The following is a 24,787-nucleotide window of genomic DNA, read 5'->3' as shown; positions in this document are numbered from 1 at the left end:
GGACACATTGCAAGGAATTATAGAACACCTAATGACAAGTTGAATGAATAGAAAAGAGACTTACTTGTATGTCAATTATGTAATAACTTTAGACACATAGCAAGGTTTTGCAGAATGGACAGAAGAGACCTAAACATGAATCAGAATTATAGAAGGAACAATAGAAGAAATGATGATAGTATGAAGGAACATAAAAATGAACTAAAGGAATCATTTGTAAAGGCAAAGGAACTAGAAAGCACTCATGCAGATCTAGAAGATGTACTTGACAAGACAATGAAGTCACTTATTGTTTGTGACTCTTATTATTAGAATTAAGAATTCTTAGTAAAACAGAGTATCAGTTGTTGATAACTGATGCTAGAAGAAGTATCAAAGGTTGTGCAGTTGACATTATGTAGTAGACATTGAGAGAAGTCTATAGTGAAGTGTGCATTGCCTGATAAGGTTAGGACGAGGATATATAAGAAGATTAAACTCTCTATTGCACAGAGACAATATACTGAACTAGTGGTAGACATGCATTTAATGCGAAGTACAAATTGCAAAATATTTAAAGGACACAAATTGGTGTGCATACATCATTTTCTTGTGCAAAGTTTGTGTGCAAGATTTGGAGAATTTAAGAGGCTTGCAATCACGTGAAGTTATTGAAAACCCTAGTACGTGAAATTGAGGTATTTTTTGAATTATTGAGCATAATCTTTTAAGAATGGCAAGACAAGAAGTTTATAATGTGAGCAATAGGGCTAGGTACAATTTCAAGAAACACCCATTTGTTCCTTTGCTCGATGACCCCATTGGAGCATTTTCACAAGTTCCAAAAAATGTTCTTCACATCAAAGATATAAGAGGATATATTCACTATAAAACTAAAAGCATAGGTGACTTAGAGATTCATAAGGAATTGGAGAAGATGTGCAATAATGACTTGTCATTGGAACTTGAACATAGATATCTAGAATGTCTTAACCTAGTTAAACATATTTTCTACACGAATTTTGACAATAATGATTGGACAAGGATAATTTTGAGTAGAGTACATGATGATTTTCTATGGCTAGGATATTTTATTGTGTGCATTGACAATGACCTAATTCACAAGGTCACAGGTTTGAGAAATGATGGATGTAACCCAGTAAACATTAAGAATGTGCACAAACTAATTGAGGCAAATCTCAACACATATTTTGATGGGAGAAACATTAAAGTCAATTCAATTCAAGATGATGGAGTAAAACTCATTTGCAAGAGTTTGGGATATAAATACAATCATGGATTCAGGATAGATTCAATCCCTATAGGATTTATTCATGCAGCTTACTTGGCAGTAAAAGGTGAAGAGGTTAGTATTTGCAATATTATCAAAACACAATTGTTGGACAACATATCCATAATCAAGAAATCAAGGAGTGCAGTTTTTAGATTTGAATCCCTATTAACACATATATTTTTCTATGCTACTAAGAAGTTTCCTAGTATTATAGTTTGGAATAAAAATGAGTGCACAATGTAGCTAATCACTTGACAATACAGGTCAAGACCTGAAGTAATTAGGGACAATGATATTGACAGAGTAATGAAATCCTTCCAAGCTAAAATGAGGCAAAATTATAGGATACATCCTCTACTAGTAGAGAAGGATAAGGATGAATTATGTTTTATGGTTGAGACAGATTTCATATGTATAGAGGTAGTAGTTCCTTGGGTAAAATTCATTAAATTGATGGGATATGAGATGAGTGAAGAACTAATTGAAAGATATGTGTAGATAATCCTTCATTCTGAAGTTGATTCTAATTGTCCTAGATGGGGCACTTATATTGAGAAGATGAAAGAAGTTAAGACTAGTCAAGTAATGAAGAATTCCAAGAAAAAGGTGGAGAAATTAATTGATTCTATTTTGAAAGAATCTAGGATGACTAGGAAAGAATTTGATGAGGTAAAGGGAATAGCTATGGAAATGAAGGCTAGTGGCCAATCTAAGCTTTTGACCGCTATGCCCATTGCAATAGCAGGACCTATCAAATAAGTCACAGTTGCCCAAACAAGTGCATAGACTCCTATTGTGCCTTATGCAAGAATTGTGTAGCAGCAACCCCCCATGCAAACCAACAAAGACTGAAGAAGCATCACCTACAAGAAAGTCTATAAGGCCTCAATGAACCATAACCCCTCCTAAAAGGAGAGTGAAGCAGACTACAAGTGGCCCAAGAAAAAAGAGAAGAACCTTGCAGATTAGCTCATCTAAATTAGAAGAAGAAACTGGTGATAGACCAATTGAGCTAGCTGATCAAGAAGCAAAGACATTAGCAAGGTGAAAAGCATGGAAGCCAAAAGTAGAAAATCTAAACATGCAAATCATTAATGACAATAATTTTGTACAATTGAATAAATGTTATGATTTGTATAATAACATGGATAGGAGATAGCTAGAAAATGTTGTAGTTAGGAACATGATTCTGAAAGATAAGAGATTTGATAGTATAAGAGGTCAAATACCCAAAGACTAATATAATAGATTACTAAATAGGAAGAGCATATTTCTAAAGGAAGACAAGAAAATAAGAATGAATATGGTGAGAAAGTTATGTTCTATAAATAATGAGGAAGAAATAATATAAATTTTGAGAGGTATAGCACCATTGCTGAGACATAAGAAGAGATCCATTCTCCTCATGGGAGAAAATTATGAAGTTAATAAGGAAACTCAAGAGGCTATAGTTTCATACATGTCTACTATACCTAAGATAAGTGTGCAGGAAAAGGAGGCAAGTCAGATGCCTAGAGATAGTGTGCAGCCAAAGGAGGCAAGCGAGACACCTAAGGAGTGTGCACAAACAAACGAAACTAGTCCTACAGCATGTAGTCATCCTCACACTTTTGAACCAGTAGCTACACCAAGTTCTTCACCACATATCACTATGGGTAGTGATTCTATGCAAATAGATAACACCAAAGTGATAGTTGACAAAACAGAGGATCCATTCAAGGATTTTGGTACTAGCATTGTTGGCAATATTGTAGATTACAATAGCTTTGATGAAGAAAAGGACTAGGAGCCTACGGAAGAAGATGTACATAAGATTGAGACCTCAAATGTACCCTTAACACCAGCAGTAGTAAAACCATCTACTCAAGTAGTAGAGGTAACAGTAGCAGCAACAACAATTCAATCTGATGAAGAAGATGAAGCAAAGAATCTTATATCTTCTTTGAGAATATTTCTTGAGAAGAAGAAATTAGTTAAGTCAATTCAGAAGACATTGACTTTAGTTTGAATAGAATAGAGAAAGTTGTGAGCCCTGTTGACACCCTTGAAGATGTTCAACAACATGCAAAAATTTTAATGCAAAGCATTTGATAATGAGTTCACAACACTCATAAATGTGGCTTCAATTCAAGCACAAATAGAGCATGATGGTAAACTTCTCAATACCATGTGCACTAATATGAGAAATGACATAGAAAGCTTGAACATATGTATTAAGGCATTGAGGCAGTGTATAGAGGAAGGAAAACAAGCTTATGCTAAGTGCAACTTAGCATACATTCATTTGGAAGAATTTGATGATCATATCAAAGGAAAGGTGACTAAGCTTCAAATGATCACTGACTACTTTTTGAAGCAGAATCAGAAGATAGACACCATTGAGCACACAATGCAGATATTTCATGAGGGAAATCCAAGCAGAAAAAGAGAAAATTATGAAGAGATTCACTCTTTTAAGAGAACACTTATTCCCTTAGATAACATTGTTGGAGAATCAATTGGAAGAATGCTTGTCAGCAAAATCTTCATATAACAAGTTTGTGGCTATAGACTTGAACGTAACAAGATTGGAAACATATGTTTTATGTGCACTTATTTAGTATATCTGATGCACTGAAGGATAGTTGGAAGAAACACTTTGCATGGTTGAAGACCAATTTCAACAATTGCTTTTTCAAGTTTTGATGCAACTACCAGATTTTTGACAGTCTTTTTGATACCTTTGTCATTGATGTCAAAGGGGGAGAAATATGAAAATTGTATTGTAATTGTAATATGTAAGGGGGAGCAATAAGTTGTAATTGGAGGTATAAGGGATGTAATCCTCTTAAAACATAAATACAATGTTTTTAACTATGTTATGGTTATTTGTTTTGATTGGTATGACAACATGTTTGTGACTTAGTCAATTTTCCCAAAATGTTGCCATCAATGCCAAAGGGGGAGATTGTTGACAATATGTCCAATCAATCAAATAAGGTAAGTTATGGTTATCATTTATGGAAACAGATTTGTGTTGCAGATTAGTCATGTTCATTTGTGAAGGAAAATTGTCTAAGTATCAGACCATGTTACAACAGTAGGATATATTTGATGATAGTGGAATGTTCCCTTGGAATATCTCTTGCACAGTTGACTAGAGATGGATGATGTCATAATGATGACGTATACCAGTGTGCATGTCTGTATAGTCAACTGAGTTTGAGTAATGAAGGAATTAGTGATCTAGTATTGATACAGTACAGAATAGAGCATATCAACAGAATGTGTTAAATGACTTGATTTATTGTTTTGAGTTATAATTTCTTGTTAAGCCAACTCTAAAAATGTTATGTGAGCTAACTAAGGAAGAATTTACTAATATGTTTGGTATAAGTAAAGAACTTCATTTGCGAAGTTAAGAGCACAGGAATATGATGATGCTGATGTGTGATCAGTAATTGTGAAGTTGATATGATCTTGTGAAATGAGAGTAACAAGTGAATGTGACATTGTGATATATGATGCAAAGCATTGTTATGCTAGATATGATGCAGATTAAGTAGTGCACAGTCACTCTTGTATGAAGAATTGTCAATCTGAAGATTTGCAAAGTAGAACAAGTATCTCAGAATTCTATGTATATTTATTTTCTGAAGATCTCATTGTATAGTTGCATGTTAGGGAAATGGGCTCTGCTTTTACATATTTGTATATGATTTACCAACTCCTAATAGGGTTGAGGCTTCTAACAAGGTTTAGTCTCCTAACAAGGACTCGAGACACTATACATGCTTCATAGAATCCTAATAGGGTCACTATCCTTAACCGAATCCTTTATATAGTGAATCATCTAGTGGGTTTCATCCCCACTGAGGTTTTTGCTTGGCCATGATTTCCTTAGTTAACAAAATATGGTGTTATGATCTCTCTTTGTGTATGGTTGTTTATATTGTTCAGAATTATTGGTTTACTTTCTTATGCATGTGGTAAAGTAATTAACAATATTTAGTTGTGGGCAAAAAGATTGAAAATATCAATTCACCCCCCCTCTTAGTACTATCTATTTCTAACATCTTATATTCATCAAAGGTGTATGATTATAAAAAAAACAATACAATAGCAAAAGTAAGCTCTTGTGATTGAACTAAGAAGCTAGAGATTTCATATCTATATTTAGAATAGGATAAATGGTGTGGCTTAACTTTCTAGTCAATTGACTAATTTACAAAATATATGTTCAATTATATTTAAACAATAGGCTATTAGCTATGTTTTCTATGATGTATTGGCAAACATTATTTGTGTGTGGTGTGCTTCCTAATTCTGCAATGTTATGTTGGATGTTGGATCTATATGGTACCAATTGACTTACACTATCATGTGGAGTAGGCATTGCTAGTTATCATATGCATAAGGATCCAAAATCATCTTATTAGTGCAGGTATATGTGTCCATGTGTAGAGAATATAAAGTGGAAAGGATGCAAGAGCTAGCAATGTTATTATCAAGACTAAAATGTAGAGTATTCTTGTGAAAAATAATTAATAAATAAAAATAGGTTTTGAAGGAACTTGAAACACTTAACAATATCGAATGGGTCAAGATCAAGATGAGGGTGTTATTAACAATTTCCCACAACTTGAGACATGTGATGCATGAAGACTCTAGTATGTTGTGAAAAAAAGAGGACTAGAGTAAACTTCATACCAACCACCCACTACTAGAATGGTTTGAGACATACTTGTATCCCTACATGTGTAGAAACAAAGGCTCATGTCAAAAGAGGGCATAAATGTCTCAAATATTTTTTAGAGTAATTCATCCCTCTTCCACATTAGCAACTACTTCCTACCAAGAAAATGAGTCCATCATTTGGAATTTGAATACCCTAAAAGGAAAGAACAATATAACCCACATAAGAACTAAAGAAAGGGCCAACAACAACTTGAGAGACAATGCCATCAACAACCAGAGAGATAGCACCAACATTACTCTCAATAGGTAAAGAACCCCCTCTAGAAAGATCTCTATGGCAACCAACAATATTATGAGATGCAACAGGTGTAGAACCAAGAGCACCAACTGAAGTCTTATAATCACCCTTTCCACTATCAGGAGAATACACTAGGGGCATATTCCAAATAACACAATCCTGAGAAATAGTGGTAGAGGCAGACCCATCCTCAACTGCCATACCACAAGAAACATCATATTGAGAAGAAATTGCAAGATCTAGAGCCACCACGTGATAGAAGATCAAATCAGATTTCTTCTCAACCACATAATGTTGACTTAAAAGTCTCATTCCACCAAGAAGTTAACATGCATTTTTTTTCTCAAACCCACAATGCTCAGCCACATATCTAGTTTTAAAATATCTTTGACATCTAAAGGGATTCCCTCCATAGTCCTAATGTTGAACTTGACTTCCCTTAAAAGATTGGATTGAGGTAGTATTATTTTGAATGGTTATTGATGTGTGTGTATGGTTGTCTTGTACCAAGGTATATGAAATTGTTAATATGGTGTTTGTGCAAAGGCTCTTAACATCATTTTTTTTAAAGTGTCCCATCCATGTACAAAGCATCTTGATGTTATGTGTGTAAGATTATAGGATGAGACAAGCTTATATTGGGTCAATGCCTAGGACCACAAGTTGCATGGGAATATATATGTATCACGTTCCCTTTCTTAAAGAGAAACAATCTCTATCCCTTGCAGTCCATAGAAAAAGACATCTAGCTAATTAACTTATTACATTGAAATTTATGTATTTGTGTTCATATTGCTTCACCCTTTCTCATAAAGTGGTGCCCTCACTATGTTGGAAAGATACTCAATATTATCAACAAATAAAATTAGATCAATTGTGTGTGGGATGTACCATAGTGATACACATGTATGTTGATGACTTATAGATGGGGTCACAAATTATTTTATGAAGCTCAAGAATAAGTGAAGCTTCAAAGTAGTCATATTTCTACCCAATAACCAATTAAGGTCTAGAGTGCGCAAGTGTGATTCATGTTTGAATTATTGTATTGACTATGTATGGTTGATAATGTCAAGAGAAGTTGGTTCTTGTACTTACAATTAAAAAGAGGGTGGCATTAAACTCATTGGCTCTTATAAAAACTAGTTGGTTCCACTTGGAAGGTTTGGAATATAGAGTAGTGTATAATAGTGGAGCATACATGTTCCAAAGGAATATTACTAGTTGGATTAGTGGCTTCTTATTGTGGAAAGTTGGAGTCTTTTATGCAAGTTTGGAATAGATGTTCTTTAATTTGGACTTTGCTTGATGTGGCATGATTCTATGTGTGGTAAGATGAAGAGCTTAGTCATGATGTGAAGTTGCAAATGTTTTTATGTTTTTAGTTTCAATGAGAGTTGTGAAATTTTGACGTGGTGATAGTTAGAATTTCCTTCCACATTTGTGGATCTACAAGGGTTATTCTTCTTCATTCCAATGTTAGAGGTTAGCATGTGGATTGTATGAATATTGCATGCTATTACAAATAAAGAAATGTACTTAAGGAACATTAAATTTTCTTGTGTAGGTTATTTTAGATGTAGTGGTTTGTCTTGTTACCCATTAAAAATGTTTGATATTAGAATAGTATAAAAATTGAATATAATAAGTTCAGCTGAAACTGTTTAGCATAGAACTTTTTGAATCAAGTACTTTAAAGTCTAGGAGCAACACTAAACCATTGACAATGTTTATCATCTTATCAAAGATGAATATTGAAGGACCTAATATGTAAGAGTGAAATAGGGTGTGTAGATAAAATATGCAAATAGGTTAACATTTTCAACAACCAAACATAATTGTTATGCAATCAATCGTTGAGAAGTATGCATATTGGACTACGATCCATGTCGTCAACTGGAAAATGATATTATAACTCCTAAAGTTTCTTTTTTCTAACAAAAATGTGGATGGTCCAAAACCTATTAATGTGTCGAGTATAGTTGGTTAGTGTTTGGGTTTTTTCAAAATGTATGTTCAATGATCTAGAAATCATCATACCTCTTAAGACAAGAAGTTGTAGTCCAATGTTATAGTTCTTTTCTACAAAAGAGTCATGTTGAAACTCAAAACCCAAGACTCTAGAGTACAAATTACAACTTACACCATTAGGAATGAAGCATGCCACCTCATTAGAGGATTTCACTCATACAAAAAGTTTGACAAAGAATCGGTTTCATCTAGAAAGACTAGGGAGAGATCTCTAGGGAAAATCCATCTCTCCCTAGGAACTATTTTTTAGTGACTTCTTCTAGATAGTTGCATGAAGAAAAAAAGACCATTCCAATTATGACTAAAACTTGGATAAATGTGTTTTATATATGTGACATGAGATTGTGCCTATATGCTTTCATACCATAGAGTTGGTTTTAGCTTGAGAAATGACCCTATTGACCATGTTTTTCTAAAGGAACCTCAATGCTAACCAACATGTTAATGTTTTGAGTGTAGGTGGTTACTATTGAGATTCCTTTAGAAAAGAATGACCAATGTTCCTATTAGGGATAGGCATACCTTTTAGATCAAGAATTTTTGGGATGACAATGTAGTAAGAGTCATGTTGACACTCAAAATTTGAGACTCTAGAGTATGGGTTGTTACTTATACCTTTGGTTACAAGGTTGAGTTGCCTCATTAGAGGGTTTTATTCTCCAAAAGTTTGACAAAGAATTGGTTTCATTCTAGAGAGGCTAGAGAAAAACCATCTCTCTTGGAAATTTATTTTATGCCCTATTCCAAATAGTGGTATGAATAGAAAAGACCATTGGAGTGATTGAAACTTGGATAGATGTATTTGACATATCTAACATGAGATTGATTATTTGTGCTCCCATACCAATGACTTGGCTTTATGTTGAGAACTGAAGGACTTCCCCTTTAGGTAAACTTAGAGTGAAGGAGGTAGACTTATTTTCAATGAAAATATTTAATTGTGAAAGCATTATTATATAATGCCATGGTCAATAGTCCTTGTTGATAAAAGGTGTGTGATACATAAATATAAATAATTTGTAAAGAGAATAAACTTCTATTATCAAAGAAAGTATCGGTATAGTGTATAATTAATGTTATTTATACAATTTCTTACTAGCCAAAGCCTTCTACAATATGCTAATAAGTTTCATTCTTATGGAGCACTCCTCATGTGGTCAAGGTTGTGCCCAATAGGATGCTATTTGGTTGGCATGATCATGTGGAGTGAGCACTACTAGGTATATGATGCACACAAATCCAAATTTAACGTGTTGGTGTTAGTGTATATGCACTTGTGTAGGTTGCACAATGTAGAGATGTTGCTGAAGCTAGTGATACTTTTGTTGATGTTGAAGTGCAATTTTGTTGCATGGCATTTTTAGAGAGTCACAACATGAGATGAGCTTATGTTGACCCAATACGCAAAGCATCAGCTACACAAAATTGCACACAAGTAGAATAACTACTCAAAAAGAATGTAAACAAAAAGCAAGTTCATGCACCTATTCTAACATCAATCCATCAAAATTATATGTAGAAGTTACATGGTTCAATGCAACATTGAAATTGGAGAACCACTTACAAACTTAGAACACAAACATTTATTTGCAATATGTGTAGGTTGCATAATAAGGAAAGATTGCAAAAGCTAGCAATACTATTATTGAGGCTTAAATATAGCTTTTTTTGTATGACATCATTTAAGAGTGTGTTCCATGTGTATATGGAACACCTTGAAATAATGTTTATATGCATGAGAATGCTATAGCATAAGACACTTACATTGAATGGATGAATATAAATATTAATTATTTGAATTTGTACTGTATAGATCAAATAATCCATCACCCATCCACAATACAAAAGCATAGCAAATTGTTGTACCTACTCTAATGTCAATTCCTAAATTTATACAATAATAAATGTTCCAATTTATAAATTCAAATTAAAAATCTTAAAACACAACATAGTGCAAATCACAATTTTTTTATTTAATATCTCAAAATATATGCAACTATCATATTGAAAAAACTAAGAGCATCATATGACAACATTAGTTGTTTGTTAAAGGTGAAGGAGGCTACCACTGCAATTAGCCTCTCTAACTTCACTTGCATTCTAGTTAACATTGACATCTCCACATACCTTCTAGGGGATGTGGTTCTCATGGTAGGGAACAGACAATGGACCCAGCAATTGGACTATGAGGGTTTCCCGTTTCAATGTAAGTGATGCTTCTTTATTGGTCTTCTAGCTACTTATTCTTCTCTCTCGCATTGCAAAGGTGTTGCAACTTGGTGGAAAGATGCAAATGATAATATTTGACTATCCCACACTCTGACTCTTCCTCTGTCAATGACTCTTTGTAGGCTGATGTCTCCCTTCAACGTGGTGATCCTATTGATTTGGTCCCCTCTATGTCAGAGGCCAAAATTCCTACTAATGGTAGAGTTCTCTCTAATGGTGTGGATCCTTCTCCAATTGTTGTTGCATTTGATTTGCTTTTGCCTATGGTTGTTGAGGTTGAATCGTGCCAAAAGTATGCTCCTTGGGTTGGTGTTGATTCAGGGTTATACCGCCTTCTCGTTATGGTGGGGCCCCTCAAAAAGTATTGTTGGGATGATTATCTATTGGCAAAGAAAAAAACATCATACAACCTTTCTTTTTTCTCCTCATGTTGTGGGTGATTTGTCTACTTGCTCTTGATGTGGGATACTAGTTGTGTTGCTAGCTTGATGTTAATGATCTTTTTAACCTTGTTGTAAATAGTTACTTTGATCTATTGCTAAACACCTTCAAACTTTAAATTTTAAAAGAACAACACCTATATTTTTTATTACTTTTAATATAAATAAGACAACATTAAAAATTTGTAAAAAATAAGAAATAATTTTCCATAGACTAAAAGATATGAAGAAATTAAAAGACTACTTAATTATAGACAAAAGCTTTAAAAATAACAACGATACTTCATTTTTCTCAACTAAAGATATCTTTTTCTTTAAAAAAACACAGATTTTGCTGCATCTAAGTACTCTTTTTTCTAGAAATAAGTCTCTCTTTATACATCTCTTATAAGAGAGCTTTTTGACTCCCCTTGGGCTATTTTAAAATTATAATTGTTACCATTGTTAATAAATGAGTAATTTTATAGTAAAAAAGAGATGCCCATCTTTTCAATATAATATCTTGTTCTCATACACGAGTAATTTTATATAATACCTTATTCTCATACATGAGTAATTTTATAGTTTAAAAGAGATGCCCACCTTTTCAATATAGACACTTTTACTCGTGAAACAATGATCTCTTACTTTCCCAGGTTGTATATGTGTTGTTGAAGTAGTTGACATTATGACAGCCCACATGGCTAACATTTTTTACTCTTTTCTTTAGTTGTTGTCTCCATGTCAAATGGGTCTTTACCTTAAAGTATAAACCAAAAGCAATCCCGGGACTTCAAAAGATTATGTCACCTGACCACCTCACACATTAATTGTTCAACGTCGTTAAACATTATAGGATCGTAAATGAAAGCATGCTCTTGTACAATGTTGTGTAAAGAATAGTCCAACTGTCTTGATATTACAGATATAAAATATAAGTCTGGTTAGTTGGTTCATAATAATTGCAATCAAGTGAAGAAATCTTGATTAGAAAATTAACACATACCAATTTTCAAATATTCTGTCCACAGAGCTAAGGATTTAAAGGACATGAAACTTCATAAGTTTTCTATCAAGATTTCTATCAAGAAACACCCTTTGATATACAGATCTGTTGCTGAGCTCAAATAAATTCAACGAGTTTTATTATCGACAATCACAATTGACGTATTGATGTTTCAGCCATTTTTGTTTTACAAGGCACAACTTGAAGTCTTGACATTTGGAGAGAACTGATCTCTTGAAACATGCAATTCGTAGTAGTATTTGAAAGTTCTGTAAAATTTGACAGCTGAACATGAAATTCCATAACAATTTTGCATATTTGTTTCTGTATTATTATTATTCTGATTAAGAATTTTACATTAACAACTTTCTATAAATACCATTACGAGGCTGAAGAATATTGTAGATGTGATATTTCTTGCCTTTGGAAGCAGAGATGTATGTCAGCCTAGCTGATACTCTCTGCTGTTAATGAACTGACTTTTACCCTGCAAACCCTAAAGTTCATATCCACGTGCTATTCTAATTATTTTATTTACACCAGCCTTATCTGTTAAAAGACTTCCATTTATTTTGAGACCATTTACATTGAAGTACTCACACTTTTGGCAATGGTTTTACTAAAGAACCATGCCTGTTACTATACTCAGAAATTTCACCTAGAAGATAGAAATCCCATGTACAATGAATTGTTCGATTTCCAAGTCCATACAATCACTGGGGCCTTTGATTACTGTAATTTCTCAAAGAAGATGTCCTAGGAACTGGTGGTGCTGGTTTTGTAGAATTCGGAAAATTCTGATGGGATTTGACCTTTTCTGTGCTCACTACTCCTACTGTCTGGTAAAGTCTCAACCTACTCATTTCCGCAGCCAGTGACCTGAGATACCCAGAGCCGCTAAGGTCGTCAAAAGATTGGAATTTAGTCATCTTTCGTTTTGCTGATGCCGCCTTTTGATTGGCAGTTCTATTAGAAAGAGAAAGACCTGTTGCTTGGCTGGAGATTGGAAACTTGTCCAGGGTGGTGGGGAAGTGCTTGGATACTTTTGAATTGTAATTGGATGAAGTTCTATTATTGATGGCAGATTCTATGCCTTGCTTTATTGAGACCATATTGTCCTCCTGAAGCTCTCGATTCAAGTGTCTAGGATATCTCTTCCCATTATCTTCAACCAGGTCTTGCCGGCCATTCATACTCATTTGCAGGTTCTGATTTTTATAGGCAACATTTGCTCTAGGACTGGTCATCTGACCATTCGGAGAATGTCTCAGACAATGCTCATTGCTCAAACGATTCTTAATTTCTAAAAGAGAAAGGTCTTGCTTTCTCTTAAGTTCTTTAGATTCCTGGTCATGCATGGCAGCTAATAACTTTAACTCTCTGCTACTAATTTTTTCTTCATTATCTGAGAAATAATCAAATGGTGGCATCGATTGAGGGCAATGTGATTTGTTGACTGGCCTGAAACTGTCTTGTTCATGGTGAAGAGTGCTACCAAATCCTTCAGAAAATTCATTGCTTTGAAATCCATGATATTCAGAGAAAGAACAATCAGGATGTATCTGTTCCAATCTTTCACATGGGTGATCTAACAGTTCTGCATGCATATTGACCTCTGCTGGTTTGCTGAATCTAGAAGTAAGCAAATATTTTCCAGCTTCGGATCTATTTGAGAGTGGAGAGCAAGGTGATGAGTAATCCTCTCCAATAGACCAATCATCTGCATCCTGGTGGATGTCTGATGTTTCAGTGGAAATTGTGTGTGTGTCCTCTGCTACAAAGAAGGAAACATCTGACCCATTTACCTGATATGTTACTTCTTCAAAGCGTCCATGTACAGCATCTGCCACTCTGGTGGAAGGCACAGGTCCTGAGTGCATACCCACTAGATTGTGAGATGCAAGATAGTTAAACAGAGAAGTTTCAGAAGAGGTAGTCGACAAGTGAAAACTATTTCCCCTTGGTTTGGAGTCAAAATGGTCACCAGAAGAACCCTCATCTCCATCATCACTGTTTTCTACTGCTACACCTCCCTCCCAATCAGGAACTAAAGCTGAAATTTCTTCATCAATTGTATCAGCAATTTCCACCACATCTTGGTCAGTGATATCAAGCTCTGCTACCATTTCACTAGCAACACCCATAGCTGTATCACATTCAACATCAAAAGGAAAATAGATGTTGCGAACACGACCTGGAAAAACAACACTTGGGTTTTAAACCAGCACATTAATATTACAGCTTTCAATTGAAATTGACTCATACAATGCTTAAGAAAAAAACACAGATTCTAAGACTTCATAGAGTCCCATGTTCATTCTCAGAATTCTCGAGACATACGCTGCCATATTTTCTTAAAAATGGACCCAAGGTTGCACAGGTACGTGGGTACGGGAACGGGTATAGGTACGGGTACGCATATTTTTCAAAATAGGGGACGGGGGTACATGTGTATGCCTAATTTTTTTCTATATAATTAATATTTTATAGAAAATATAAAAATCAAAATATATGTCATGAGTCATGACATTGAGCATTCAAAACAAGAAATTTGAAAATATGAGCCATAAGTCAAATTATAATATATATATATATATATATGCTATTGCTGAATGTTTAATGTTTAAAGTATTTTTCATAATAGAGGATGGAGGTACTTGGGTATGTCAAACTTATTTAAAAATTATACTTTTATATTTATAAAAAATCTGAAATTATGAGTCATGACAATGGTTTTTCAAAACAAGAACTGTGATAAAGTTTGCAAATGTAATGTATTGTTTTCAGTTTCAGATTTGCTATATGTTTGAAATAATAATACATGATAAATGCTTAGATGCATAACAAAGAAGGCAGACTTTAAACATGAACAAGAAGATCCTAAATCATATGGCAATGACCTATTGCAAATGATAAACTTATGACTTGAACAGTGATAAAGTTTATTGTTAATGAGTATCAAAGTTTCAAACTGATTTGGTACTGAATTAAGTTTGATAAACAACAAGCTAATACAAAAATAAAAAATCCAAAAAAAAATCAGAATCTTAATCAAGGTCCTAGCTATGATGCTCTCCACTGAGTACCCGGTACATGGGATACGTGTACCCGGTACTTGGGTACATGGGTACGAGTACCAGGGGTGTGGGTATGAGTACCCATGCAACCTTGCTGTCCATACTTCTTACAAAGACTGGACATCTGATTACCAAAGTACTATTTATAATAGATAATAGAATATGTTCTCTAAGATTGTATATAGAAACTAAATCTATCTTTGTTTTACTATTTATACCACTACCAACCTAAAAAACGAATACTTTTATGCTGCCATCAACAAGAAAACACACAAATGTCAATCAATGATATGCAGCAGTATTAAAAGATCACCTTCTTTGTCTGCAATCCGCACTCTTAGAAAGATTGTGTCATCCTCCCTCCTCTTGCCCTTTATAGTGAAGTCCCTATTTTTAGAATTATTGTCTAGAAAACTGGGAAAATATGCCGTCTTGTGGTGCTCCTGGGCATCTTCTACATTCTCATTTAAAACTATATCCCCACCAGAAGGATCTACCACATGTAAGTTCCTACGTTCCATATGATCCATTAATACTCCTTTCGTGTCATTTTCATCAAGGATGCATTTTCTGAGCAGTGTGTGTTCTGAATCATGATTATCAGGCTGTAAGAAAGGATCATTTAGAAGATCTCTTGCAGGCAACCTTTTAGAAGCAGTTTCCAAGCACTTCTCCACAAACTGCCTCAATTCAGGATCTTGAATTCTGTACAGGGCTGCTGGTTTTCTCCCCTAAATATTAAAACAGGGCTCAGTGTCATTTTGAAGTGCTTTAACTAGATTGTACTAGCAAGCAAGAGAGAAGGAATCAAAGATTATAAAATATTGACTCAATGGAATTCAGAGTGACTTTTTAAATTTTTGATTCAATCCTAGCGTTGGATGCACAATGATCACACGAAACTTGGAAATAGAAACCAAAATTGCATAACTTACCGATGTTACTTTTTTGTAAATTTGGGCAGGATTAGTGCATTCACTATAAGGATACTCAAGGGTTACCATTTCCAACAAGCACATCCCAAAAGCATAGATGTCAACTAGCTCATTGTATTCCTCTTCATAGAGTTCAGGAGCCATAAATTCTGGGGTGCCTGCAAAAGTTAAACTTTCAGAAAAATAAATCCTGGAGTGCTCAGTTATGTAGCCATTAAAGCATTTGTGAAACAGAGAAATATTAGTCCAAAGTTCTAAAAGGAAACATCCAAATAAAAAAATCTATCCACAAATCTACATGTTTAGCCATTCGATAGCCATGTTATATCGTATCATTCTCATTAATTTATACCTGTGCATTAAATGATATTTCAAAGTACATGGCAATTCAAAATTTCAAATAATTCCCCTGGCCACAAAAAGGCATACAAAATCAATTCTTATTATAGCCCTAGATATCATCACTTTGATTTCCATGATCTTCTGCATAGAAAGGAATTGTCATTTACTTCCATCAAGTCATATGTTATAGCAGAATTATTTCTTTGAACTAGAAACATAGGGAAGACATGTTTTCCAATGACGTCAAGGAAATTGTGCGTCAAAACTTAGACTGAATTCTTTCATTGATTGTAAATTTAAGAATTAGTATATTCATCTTAAAATCTCAGCCCTTAAATTCAGCAATTTGAAAAACATTGGAGTCTGAGGGATATAAAATTAATCAGAGCTCAGAAGGCCTGATTTAGCTGCAGAGATGGTATAGAATTGCCCCAGTCCTAGGAAGCATATCCTGAATAGGATTAGTGTTCCCTTGCGCACTGGTTGATTGTCTTTCCTTAAAGTGGAGGTCCTGGAGGTTTTCTATAGAGGAAACTGTGAAGCTTTGTGTAAGGAAAGGCCACTGCTATTATTTAACGTGTATAACAATCAAAAGGATGTCACAGAGCAAAATGTAGATTGATATGAGGTTTCTCTTCCAAGTCTAAATTGCACGCCCAGGACAAACATATGCTGAAATAAAAATGGCCAACATATCTGTATGCGTGCAAAATAATTTTAAGACCTAAAATATTTTGTACACTAGTATATGTGTACGCCAAATAAATGTTAAGATATAATCTTTGTACACTAGTATATGCTTTTGCCAATAATTGTTGAGATGTAACCTTCTGTTATTTATACCACTGTAATATAAATAATAGAGTACAATAATTCATATATAAATTTATAATGTACAGCTAAAAGGACTGCATTCCTGTTGTGCACTTATGTTGGATGCTTATCAGGCTGTTGGTGCTTGAGATTAAGTAATTGCTAACTGTTAAATGTATACATTTGATTGGGCCTTACAAAGCAATTAAAAGCATATGATAGCTTAAGCCTTAAACCAAAGCAGACACCCTTAGATTGAAGCGGTGGATCTACTCTTAAATCTCATTATTACATAGTCCTTTCCATCTCTAAACCAAGAACAGGGTTAATCCTTGCTTTCCAAAATAAAAAAAGACAAAGGGGATGTTCATATATTTCAACTATTATGAATGAGCCATCTACCTATGACACTACGAGCTGCATGACTTTGGCGAAGAATAGCAGCAAGACCCAGATCTCCAATCTTCACTTCTCCTTGATTTCCATTCACAAATATGTTATCACATTTAAGGTCTCGGTGAATTATGGGTGGATCATGACTGTGGAGATAAAGCAGCCCTCGCAGGATTTGATGAGCCCAATTCTTTATTGCTATGATGTCCACGCGCTTATGTTTCCGTCGATATCTGAAACAGACAAAAACCCAAATTGCACAGTTATAGGTCTGTTTAATTTAATAGAGTTTGAAATTGTAATATTTAAAGTTCTCCTCTCTTTTCCCTCTCTGTTTTTCATTTTTGCAAACTTTTTTTTAAAAGATCTTACTCTCTAAGAGTTCCAGAAGTGAACATCTCCGTGATAAAATTAATTTTCTGGGTCTCTTCATCAACCCATGAAGTGTAGAACTTGATGATGCTTTTATGCTTTAAAGTCTTAAGTAAGTGAACTTCTGAGTATATCCTCTGCAAATCCTCTGGGGTCCGGAGAACATCTTTAACATTAATTTGGTTCCAAGCTACTTCCATTCCATTTATTTCATCAAAAGCCTTGTAGCTATAAACCATGCAGATTAAGGAACTCCATGTTAAAAATTAAAATTATATTGTTCTCACAGAATGATAATCACCGCTATTTATGTACTAATAGTAAATATTTTTCTGCAGTACATTTATATAACAAATAATAAAATAGAAATTAATTCTTCATTCCAAAATGATCAGGAAACACAGAATCATGACTGGATTTTGTGTCTTTGACACAGTCGAGGAACAGAGCGTGAATATATTGCTAGAAAGTTGCAGTGCAGAAAGAGCTACTCGTCTATGCATAAACTCTACGTATGCAAGGTCTGATAGGAACTGGTCAAACATAAAATTTATTCAATCGAATTGTCTATAATAATAATATCTTGTCCAGAAGACAAACAAAAGCGTTAAACAAGGTAAATTCAATTATAATCAGCAAACTATTGATTTCCATCCATTCATTATATATCAATTGCTTAAGAAGACCTAAGCTGTTTGACAAGCGAGCCCATCTAAGCGAGCATCAATTTACAATCTGCTCATTCAGTTACGATCTAATAAAGTGCTATTGTCAAAAATCGTGGCTCTAAATGTCCATTAGAGGCACTATCAAGGATACACAGTCTTGAAAGCTCCTTTCCCAAGCACTTCATCATACTGCAAAATAATTGACAGAGAATAAAGGTTTCAGTCTTTCAGATATTAGCTCCAGGGAACTTAACCCACAATACTTAATGATAAATCAAGCCCACATAAAGGTTATGAATTTTCCACTCATAATCAATAGCCAAAGATATGCAAACAAAATTCTAGAACCCAAACTTATGTGAGAAAACGGCAGACCATCTCGGGAAAGAATCACTGCATCAACTATATGGAAATGAATGTGTACTGTTGATGCTTTGCAATATACTTCCTTAGGTGGATTCTAGCGAAGAAAATTGGACATGATAGAACTTGTTTACAGAACTTAAAAAGGTCATAATCAAGGACTAGAAGTAACTTAGCAGTACGCAGAGAAACAAGGTTCTGGTCTGGATCCTGGCTGTCCAAATATCTAACAATTTCAAATAGGTAACACAACCAACATCGAACTTCTGATCCATGTTTAGGAAATTGTATAGGCCAAAAACCGAAAAGACCATCATCAATTAGTAGAACCACTAGTTTGTATGTTGAATCCTCGACTATCCAGATTTCTGAGGCTATAAAATAGGGGTTTAAAAACCAACAACGGACCTTTTCAATCCTATATGCTTGGAAACTGGAATACAAAAACTCAATAAAAGGTGCTACAAATAGCTCAGCGTTAGTGCATTCAAACCAGGTAAAAGGTTCAGTCCTGGCTTATCCAATTGTGTATGTATGTATTATTATAATTGTACAGAAAAAAGTATATATTGAGAGTACTTACTCGACCATAGCGACCAGTTGGATCCATCTCCACGAATTGATAGTCGGGATCTCCATTACCACTAATGTACAAATCTCTGTATTCAGGCATGTCTGCAAAAGAAAACTACTTCCAGAGAAATAACTGAAAAGGGCTCGGACAGGAGTGATAACAACTCATCACAGGGCACAGCAGTGCCGACAAAAAGTCTTACAGTAACCGCTATTATATCCTGGGCTTCCCTTCATGATTTTCATAGGAGAACAGTCCAAACAGAACCCAAAACAGCCTAGAAAAATCAATCCTCAGTAAAATAGAACCCATTCGGAACATGAAAAAGTCTGTATGCTTTATGTGGGCAAATACTGGCCTTTTTCCGAAAAGATACATCAATATTGCTTTAGGGAGAAAAGAAAAGAAAAGACTCTATGCAAGAGGAAGAAGATAGCGATATGGAATCACCGACCGCTGTGAATTAACAGCGATACAAATATTGAAGGCAAAACGCAGTCTTAATTGAAATGCTCATGAGAGAAAAATCTATGTTTATGCTGCAGAAGTCCAGGTATTGATCCATGAAAAAAGGCAAAATACCTTAAAACAGAGGCAACCCAATGAGTTAAATCTTTTTCCTAAAAATTACCCATTTAGCAAAATTCGCGACAATCAGCTCTGAATGCTAGCAAGTCCTAAAAATTGATGGATTCTCAGCTATACATTATATCAAACATTTGGCAGGCATCCGCAGAATACGCCAAAACTGAAAAGTTAAAAAAGATTCAGTGCCAGTGATGAACTATTCAAGTCAGAACAATTTATGAAGTGCCCAAAACCCCATTCAATGGAAGCCCAATTTAGTTATTAATGGTGTTATATGAAGCGGAGTGATCATATTTTGCAGATTGATACAAATCCGTTTGGCATTTGCATATGTATTGTAGAGTTTATCAGAGATTATTTGAGTTCAATCGTCATGAGGATTCTAATTTTGTTTTGGACGGTTTGTGACGTGAGCGTGTCCACCGGTCCAGCCGGTCGACTCGGTCTCCTTATGTCATCCCTTACGTATTATGCACAGAACTGTCTATACACATATTAAAAAAATGTGTAAATATATTTACAGGCGTGCTTTAGCTGTTTTTTTAATTTGTGTTTAAAAATATAAGAGGTTTTTTCTTAAAATTATTTGTGTTTTTTCCAAGGAAGGGGGACTCGGGAGATTCACAGGTGGAGTTTAGATAAGCCTAGGCCTAAATGGATGAAAGGGGAGTTTTGAGTTAAAATCGTGAGGACTTTTATTTCTTTATTAAAAATAACACGTAAATCGAAAAAAAAAGAGTAGGTGTTGTAATGAAACATAGATAATTTTTAAGTTCATTTTTTTAAGTGTCTTATAAGTACTTTCTTCATTAATTGATATCTATATGCATTTTTATTATTATTTTCTATCTTATGAAATGTTCCATCACAATAATTATCAAATTATTTTATTTTTTCTAATCAAGAATATGTTATCTATATATTGATTTCTCTATCTCTTTCTAACATAGTATCATTACGTACTAATAAATATATAAAAGAACATATTTCACTTATAGATTACCTACAAATTAACTTTGCTTCCTAATGTCCCTATGATAGAAAGTTTCTTTATTATCGTGCACTACAAAAAATCAACATGCAAAGACATAGGAAAAGTATAAGTTGATAAGACTGCCAATTTTCATTCCACTAGATAATCTCCTAAGCCAAAGCACACAATTAATATCATTTGAAATAATGATAATAGATTGATTGCATCACCAATAAATATTTATATTCCCAGTTTTTGTGTTTTTTAATAAGAAATGTTCCTGTACAAAGTTGCTAATTTTAGTAAGTTGGTATTGTATGCTAAGTTTGTTCTAATCTCATATGTGGAGGTTTATATTAGACATACCAGCCTACTAGTTGAGTTATATTGTCATATCATATGAATTGGTGCAGTCATTGTAGAGTTTTAGTGTGAATTTTGGCTATCCAAATTTCATGTCCAGCGATGAAGACATAAATAGCTCTAAAACAAAGCAAAACCTTATATAATGAATGCTTGCGCAAACAACTATGGTAGATCTCTAGTCGAGGATTCCAGAATGGGGTTATAATAGTCCATTGGGTCTACAATTTGCTACTTATGGTCTCCAGAAGTGGACTTTTTTGAAAATGTAATTTGTAAATTGTCTTGAGTCGATCTTATGTAATAAAGTGTAATGAAATGATATAATATGAGGTTGCTTGGCCTCAAGGTTTAGGGCTTAGTGTCTAGAACCTTCTTGGGCAGTTAAAAGTGCCTATATAAGGAAAGCCCATAGCTTTGTCTTGCAGATTGTTGTAAGGCACCCATGTGGGTTTGCATATTATAATTCTCTAATTTCACATTTGTGGCGATAATAAGAAGCCCATATTTTGTTCTCTTAATTTGTGTTGTTCTCTATTTCTATTATTTGTTGTAGTATTGAGGAGAGCACCCTTCATCTAGTGGTATCAGAGTATGAGTTCCTGAGTGTGTAAACAAGTAATCGATTAGGAGGTAGTTTGCACCAAGACCATGGTTTGGGCTAAGTGTGTGGGTAGATCATTGATTGTAGGCAGTTTGCATTAGGGTTTCAGTAGAAGCGCATATATGCCTCCACGAAGAGACTATGGTAGAAGAGTCCTAGGTGTTATGCTTGAGGGTTTTAGAGCCCTTCTAGACAGATGCAAGCATTGGAAGAACAAATGTGCAGAGGAATAAATCTTGTCATAAGAGATGAAAGTGAGGAAGAAGAAGAAGAAGAATATGTTAAAGAAGAGGTTGTTTTGAACCCAGAAGAAGACAAGCTTTTTAGGGCAATTTCCAAGATTGGAAAAAGACTTGAGTTTGAGGTTCCCACATTTTCAAGAAATCTTAACCCGGAGGAATTGATCGATTGGATCAATGAATTGAGTGAATACTTTGAGTGTGAAGATATTGAAGATCTAGATAGGGTCAAATTTGCAAATGTCAAACTAAAGGGTCATGCAAAGATCTAGTGGTGAGAGATTTAGTTGGAGAGATATAGAAGAGGGAAGCACAGAATCACAAGATAGGACTAGATGATAGATAAATTGAAGCAACAATTCATTCTCGTGGATTATGAGCTTGATCTATTGAAGAAAACACAAGGGTTGAAGTAAGTGGGAAGATATGTTCAAGAGTATACTGAAGAGTTCTACCAAGTTCTCATCAAAATAGACCATGTAGAAGTTGGCAAGGAGAAGGTTGCACATTTCTTTAATGGGTTGAGGCCAAGAATTCAAGAGGAATCGAGTCTAGTCCGAATGAATAACATTGAAGAGGCATACCAATTTCCATTAAGAGTTGAGGAAAAGTTGAACAAGAAGTTTGATAACAAAAATAACGAAAGAGGTCATAGTGGAAGATCTAGCAGATGGTCTTATGGAGACCGAAATGACGATCATAAGAATAAGGATGAGGCCAACAATAGTAGCCAGAACCAAATGAGGAACCATTCCAATCATTTCCATTATCAAAACAATAGAGAACAAAGAGGAAGAGGAAGAGGGCAAGGATCTAGAAGAGAAGATTTCTATGGAAAATCTTTTCACTAGGGAGAAGAAGGGCATATATCATTTGAGTATTTCCAGTGCTGAGCAAGGAATGATAGAAGAACCAAAGCCCAGGATAAAGTATCACATGTTGATGAAGATGCAAAATCATCAAATTATGAAGATGTTGGAAGAGGAAAAGTCTTATTTAACAAAAGAGTTTTGCTGAGTGGCGAGAATGAACCTGATCAAAGGAGGAGTTTGTTTCACACAAGGTGCAAATGTGAAGACAAGTTTTGTGATGTGATCATTGATGGTGGAAGCATTAATAATTAAGGGATTTCATGAAATATGGTCACAAAGCTAAATCTCAAGAGACAGAAACACTCGCATCCATATCATATTATTGGATTCAAGATGACCACAAGGTCATGGTCAATGAAAAGTGCCTATTAAAGTTCAAGATTGGAAGCTACCAGGATGAGGTGTTTTGTGATATCATACCTATGGATATATGTCATATGTTGTTGGGTAGGCCATGGTAGTTTGACAGGCATGTTGTACATGATGGGCATTCAAATACCTATTCTCTGACAAAAGATGGAGTGAAACATAAGTTGAGGCCATTGAAAGAGAAGGAAGAAAAGCTATGTAGTGCTACTACAATATATTTTATTGATGGAAAGGATTTTCTCAAGGATATGAGGTGTGAGTATGTGTTTTTATGTAATTCCCAAAGATGGTAAGGAAGAAATAGATGGAGTACCTGCAAAAGTTGTACATTTGTTGGGAGAATTTATAGATATTGTGTTAGGTAATGTACCTGATGGATTACCCTTGGTGCGAAAGATCCATCACCAAATGGACTTGGTTCTGGGAGCTAGTTTGTCACATTAGATAGTGCATAGAATGACACCAACAGAAAGTGAGTAGTTAAACATACAAGTGCATGAGTTATTGCAAAAGGGGTTGATTCGAGAGAATTTGAGTCCATGTGTTATACTAGCGGTATTGGAACCTAAAAAGTATGGAGAGTGGAGGATGTGTATAGATTCTTGAGCTATCAACAAGATCATAATTAAGTACATTTTTTCATTGCTACAAATGGATGACATTACGGACTGTATACACCAAGTGATTATAGCTATCACCAAGCACCTAGCAAAACAAATTTAAAGTTTAGTATTAACCAAGTAATTCTAGTGTTAACCAAGTGATATATTGCATGAGTAAGTTTCAATATTCACTAAGTATGAACATGAAGAAAAAGTTAAGAAAGATTGAATCTGAGGCCGACTTATGGTGAAAATAAAGAATGCTCAATAAGATCAAAGAATAAAGTCAAAGTTAGTCACAAGATCTAAGTTTGGAGAAATATAATGAAGATCTAATGAAGGAGATTCAAGCAAGATAAGGACAAGCACATAGCTCAAGGAAGTTATATTTTTTGAGTGTCTAAATTCAATGAATCTGAGATCTATGATCATAATTAAGCTACAAAACCTAGAAGGATATGGAAGGAAGAAGTTAACTATTTAAGGAGACAATTGAAATTATTTTTGGTTGCTAATTGTTGTTGATAGATGCTAAAAAAGTGTAAATTAATAAAAAAGAAAGAAGAGCAAGGTAAACCGAGTAGAGCAAAAGAAGAAAGATCAAGAAGAGGAAGTGCAAAGTGAAAGAGAAAGAGTGTGAATTGGCCAAACATATATCAGAAAGAAGAAGACAAAGCAAAGCAAAGATTTGAACAAGCAAGTTAGTA

General features: G+C 34.5%; 1 protein-coding gene across 1 annotated transcript; it reads right to left on the bottom strand.

Moving 5' to 3' along the window:
* Nucleotides 1-12,478: 12,478 nt before the first annotated feature.
* On the bottom strand, nucleotides 12,479-20,377 carry LOC149565799 (putative serine/threonine-protein kinase WNK9). The gene is made up of 7 exons (XM_089819291.1): nucleotides 19,480-20,377; nucleotides 18,685-18,722; nucleotides 17,866-18,093; nucleotides 17,503-17,726; nucleotides 15,946-16,103; nucleotides 15,324-15,741; nucleotides 12,479-14,127 (listed from the first exon to the last, which is right to left on the bottom strand). Exons 1-7 carry the CDS (start codon nucleotides 19,567-19,569, stop codon nucleotides 12,647-12,649), a joined length of 2,637 nt encoding a protein of 878 aa, XP_089675417.1. The 5' UTR covers nucleotides 19,570-20,377; the 3' UTR covers nucleotides 12,479-12,646.
* Nucleotides 20,378-24,787: the final 4,410 nt, after the last annotated feature.

The sequence above is a fragment of the Cupressus sempervirens genome, chromosome 3 (assembly GCF_028749045.1).
Source record: "Cupressus sempervirens isolate cs-2001-9-10 chromosome 3, ASM2874904v1, whole genome shotgun sequence".
Taxonomy (NCBI): Eukaryota; Viridiplantae; Streptophyta; class Pinopsida; order Cupressales; family Cupressaceae; genus Cupressus; species Cupressus sempervirens.
This window is presented reverse-complemented; position numbering and strand designations above follow the sequence as displayed.